The sequence below is a fragment of the Micromesistius poutassou genome (genome assembly GCF_964030765.1).
Source record: "Micromesistius poutassou genome assembly, contig: SCAFFOLD_4061, whole genome shotgun sequence".
NCBI classification, from domain to species: Eukaryota; Metazoa; Chordata; class Actinopteri; order Gadiformes; family Gadidae; genus Micromesistius; species Micromesistius poutassou.
This window is the reverse complement of record NW_028178325.1, coordinates 1-5,000: the sequence shown is the minus strand read 5'-3', so window position 1 is coordinate 5,000 and position 5,000 is coordinate 1. Positions and strand designations below refer to the sequence as shown.

Below are 5,000 nucleotides of genomic sequence, written 5' to 3'. Positions count from 1 at the left end.
AGGCGGAGCAGATCCCGTCCAGACGCACGGCGAACCAGCGCGAGGTGGTCAGGAACAGGAACCAGGCCTCTGATGACAACACAGAGGGCCCGTCCAAAGGGGAGTCATGAGGACATGTGGATAAGGCCTCTGGTCAACACAACACCAAACAAGACTCAAGACTCACCTGTTCAGAGTTCACCTAGACCTCTGCATAGCCCCCTTAACACCCCCTCCCCCCCCACCCTTCATACACACTTATTGTATGTTGTACGTCCTGGCAATTAAAAACAGTACTTAGTTATGTAGCATCTTATCCTAGCTGTCTTTGTTGTATACGGGGAATGGGGTAACCTAGTGATTGTTAGTGCTTGGCACTTGGTTCTATGAACATCCTTACTGTACCGACAGCGATATATTGTTTCTCTTCTTCTGACAAATGGACTTATTGGATGTCGCTTTGGATAGAAGCGTCTGCTAAATGCCCTAAATGTAATAATGATATAATAACAGGGGGGGTGGGGGGGGTTTGGTCTGGACCCTGACCTGTGTGGAGGTCTTGACAGGCGTCGAACATCTCCTGGAACAGGTGCTGGGCCCTGAAGGCCCGGATGGTGGCCAGGCCCTGGAGGGACGACGACAGGTGGGAGAAGACCGGGCTCCGTGCTGCAGAGGGCAACGCAACAAGGCGCTCTTTGGTGTTTCTGTACGCATTCGAGCCTGAACTGTAGGCTTTGGGAAGACCTTGACTACACATACAAAATGTATTCTGTATTGTGTATATATCCTTGCAGAAAAAGCCCTCATCCCATATAATAAAAAAATAATATATATCTTTCTATATATATATATATATATAAAATATACAGTTTTTTATCATTTGTCATTGTCAATATACTGTATATAGCTAGAGATATAAAACATAATCCATTCCAAAAGGCCATCTTCCACAGTATTCTGCTCCCATTCAGAGCACTGGGTGGAAAAGGCTGTCGCGAAACACACAGAAGGCACTTTAATAAATGATGCATGACACTGACATCTGAAATGCCACGACGCTTCACAAGTCTTACGGAGGAACAGACTATTATTGAGAGCTCCTTTTGTTGTGCGTTTGTTGGGTGTACAAAACCAAAGACAAAGCCCTGAATGTTCCCTGGGTGCCTTTTAATCAAACTTTTGTTCCTAAAGAAGACAGAACCTGTGCGTTCGGGACCCCGGCCAAGAAAGGGAAAGCCGCGCGGGGCCGGGAAAGGCCTAGTCATGCCCACTTGGCATTTTCCCCCATTGTGTGTGATGTCATGAACTCCGGCATCCTGAGCAAAACTGTGTGTGGGCAGGCCATGGGCCGCTACAACCTTTAGCCTTTATGCTAATGACCGGAGCTCCGCTCAATGGTCCATTAGCATTCCCGCCGCCGCGGCTTTGTCCCGCGCGACAAAAACCGACACGTCCCCAGAAATAAAACGAAACCGAGAAAAAAAAAAAAAAAAAAAACATTTCAAACTCACTGGTGGACTCGAGGCGCTTGATGTCCCTGGAGGTCCGCAGGAAGTAGCGCCGCAGGAACAGGAAGACGATGAACAGAGGCACGACGGGGAGGAGGATCCAGGGGATGGCCACAGCCGCCACCGCAATCACCCCGAGCACCTGGAGCAACACCTGGGACGCAGCGGCGCCGCACAGAGGGCCAGACGTGAGCGCTACGGCAGGCTGGGATGAAGAAACCCCCTATTGTCCTGTGGGGTGGTGGGGGACATTGTCCTGTGTGGGGGGGGGGCGGACACTCTAATGCTAGCATGGAAAGACAGTAGCGTCCTGTTTGGGGTGGCTAACACTGGCATGGAAAGACACAGTGTCCTGTTTGGGGCGGCTAATGCTAGCGTGGATAGAAATGCTGTCCTGTTTTGGGGTGGCTAATGCTAGCGCAGCCAGAGACAGTGTCTTGTTTGTGGCGGCTAACGCTAGCAAGGAATCACAGAGTGCCCTGTTTGGGGGGGCTAATGCCAGCACGGCAAAGCACAGTGTCCTGTTTGGGACGGAATAGTGCTTACGTTAGCATGGCTACAGTACGGTTCTCTCTCAGGGTGCGCGTGACTAACTTGTTATTGTGCGCGTGTATCCTTCACACGGAGCGGTGGCGGCGGCTACGGGCCAGCGGTGGACCGACTCACCGTGGGAAAGGGAACAGGACTAACAGCTCTAATTCTCACTTAGTAGCAGGTGAGAATTTACCACTTGGCCGCTGTGGTTTCTCAGCCTCTCCCGCTCCCTCTCTCTCCCCCCCCTTCTGGACCGCACCGCGGTGGGTGTCTTGATATCACCTGAGCAGCCAACCACCGCAGCACGATTACTCAGTCGCCCTAATGGCTGCGTGACACCAGCGACCACTGGCCGGGTGAAATCAGACTCCCAACAGGGCCGGAGGGGAGAGCGTCTTGACAGCAGCGGCCTCACACCTGCACCATTACCATCACAAAGGAAGGGATCACCTTTTATTTTTAATGGGACGGCCATGCCGTCATTCTGACATCGTCCTTTTTTTACGGTTTTTTAAATATAACCCCATTACGGTATTCAAGTTTTCAACTTTAGTTTACTTATAAAGCGCTTTGAAAAACCAACCAGCTGTGTATCAAATATTTCAACGGATCATTTTACAAGTGCACGCACACGATGGTAGGCCGTCGTTGAGGCCTTTATGGGAGTTGTTGTGGTGTGGTAGTGTGGTAAATCTGTTGTAGTATGTAGTATGTTAAATCAGTTGTAGTATGTAGCATGTTAAATCAGTTGTGGTATGTAGCATGTTAAATCTGTTGTGAGATGTAGTATTTTAAATCTGTTGTAGGATGTAGTATGTTAAATCAGTTGTAGTATGTGGTATGTTAAATCAGTTGTATGTTAAATCAGTTGTAGTATGTTGCCAAAAAATACTGAACTGTCCATTTAGTTTGTTTGCCGTTTCAAGAGCAAACAAACAAAACGAGCATTAAAAATAAAACGACAACAACAAACTACAGGTACATGGTGCTGCATATTGGATACTGGCTTGATGGAGCCTGAAATGAGAGACAAGCCCTCAGCCTACTCGCAGGAGGAGGATGCTAAGAGGGGGGGAGATTAGGATCACGCGGGTACCTTCAATGGTCCCAACACTAGCCCACAGAGACGGAGATTTAATTTGCCATCGCAATTACGGATGTTATCAAACGCTCAGGCACACATTTAGGCATGATCACTTTCAGTGTGGCGTCTTTTCACCGTGAGGAGCCACTCAATTCCGTTTACAGTGCAGATAAGAGGGTATTACGTCTCTTAACTGTCGTCACAGAGAGGACCACTGAGCACTGATCCCAGGAATTTCACAGTACATAAGTTTCAATCTTAGCCGGAGACGGAGCCGGACTGCAGGGGAGATGGAGGCCTGTATCAGTCCCTCCACCTCCGCCGGCGATATCCTCCACCTCCCCCAGTCAACTTTAAATATGCTGCTACTTTTGGGGGAATGGAAGCGTTCTTATTAGATATACACAACTTCTCCCCCTCGCCTCCTGCTGAGTGGCGATGGAGCCACTGCCGGTCCTCTTTTAGATTTTCATTTCTCCGATGGTCTGGTGGGTCCGTTTAAAAGCCGGACTTCTGATGGCTGGGTGCATGGCCACGGCTGACCGGCTGCGTGTGTGTGTGTGTGTGTGTGTGTGTGTGTGTGTGTGTGTGTGTGTGTGGAGAGAGAGAGTATTTGTTTGTGTGCGTGTGTGTATTGTTTGAGTGTGTGAGTGAGTGAGTGAAAGAGAGAGAGAGAGCATGTGTGAGTGAGTGCGTGAGTGCAAGAGTGAAAAGGAGCATGTTTGAGTGTGTGAGTGAGTGAAAGAGATGGAGAGAGCATGTGTGAGTGAGCGAGTGAGTGAGTGAAAGAGAGCATGTTTGAGTGAGAGAGTGAGTATGTAAGTGGGGGGAGGAGCAGTCATCTGAGGAGAGAGGGGGGTTGGGGGGGGACAGGAACCATTAGATATCAGTCCAGTTCCCCCCCTGCTCCCACACTGTTGCCAGGCCCACTGTTTGATGTGATGCGTTTGAGTGGTCTGCCGCTTATCATGTCAGCATCGGAGGCCACTGTGGCCCCCCCACACACACACGGCACCCCGCCCACCCACACTACATGCAGGCATGTCTCCCACACACACACACTACACACACATGGCCTCCCACCTACACTACACACACACACACACACAGACACACACCCCGCACAAGGCCCCCCCGAACCCACACTACACGCAAGCATGTCTCCCACACACACACACACACATACTACACACACATGCCCCCCCGAGCCACACTACACACACAGAAACACCCAACCAGCCCCACCACACTACACACACACACACACACACACACACACACACACACACACACACACACACACACACACACACACGTGCGCGACCGCCCCCCAGCAACACTAGTCCACCCAGATGAGTGTGATAAGAGGTGACCCCTCAGCCCGGAGACCACCACATCACATCAAGCGCCGCACGAGGAAGAGGAAGCGAGGCGGACGGGGAGAGGAATCCTTCGGGGGAACGGAGGACTCCGTTGTCGGACATTAAAGTGCTTTCAAAGGCTTTTGTATACAAACAGTTTAAGTCAAGAATTACCTCTAATTGCTGTTTAGTGGAGTAAAGAAAGCTTTGGCACGCAGTGGGAGCGCGGCTCTGTCTGAGGACGGGCGCGGTCTCTGCTGACCCTGACTCTGCTTTCTTTTCCCAGCGATACACATCAGCCTCTTTTTTGATGTCCACATAAATGGAGAAAATTGAAGTTAATTGCCATATTTGTGTTTGCCGGAGATAGCGGTTGTTGCTGCACGGTGAAAAATAAACACTTCCCTTTTAAAACGAAACATCCCCGGGGACGCGGCCAATCAGAACGCCCCGTGCGGCTCTCTGTTTACGCCGCCCTTTATTTACTGACATGAGAGAGAGAGAGAGAGAGAGAGAGAGAGAGCGAGAAAGAGA

The 5,000-nt window shown here is 50.4% G+C and overlaps 1 protein-coding gene across 1 annotated transcript in view; it reads right to left on the bottom strand.

Moving 5' to 3' along the window:
• Positions 1–2,447, bottom strand: part of LOC311374617 (ATP-binding cassette subfamily C member 4-like) — a gene marked incomplete at its 5' end in the record, with an annotated part of 15,556 nt that extends 13,109 nt beyond the window's left edge. Inside the window, 4 exons of the mRNA XM_084490419.1 lie at positions 1–69; positions 526–645; positions 1,491–1,641; positions 2,439–2,447. The exon at positions 1–69 is cut by the window's left edge and continues 42 nt beyond it. Coding sequence (XP_084346545.1) covers positions 1–69; positions 526–645; positions 1,491–1,641; positions 2,439–2,447 — 349 coding nt within the window. The remainder of the gene's footprint in view (positions 70–525; positions 646–1,490; positions 1,642–2,438) is intronic.
• Positions 2,448–5,000: the final 2,553 nt, after the last annotated feature.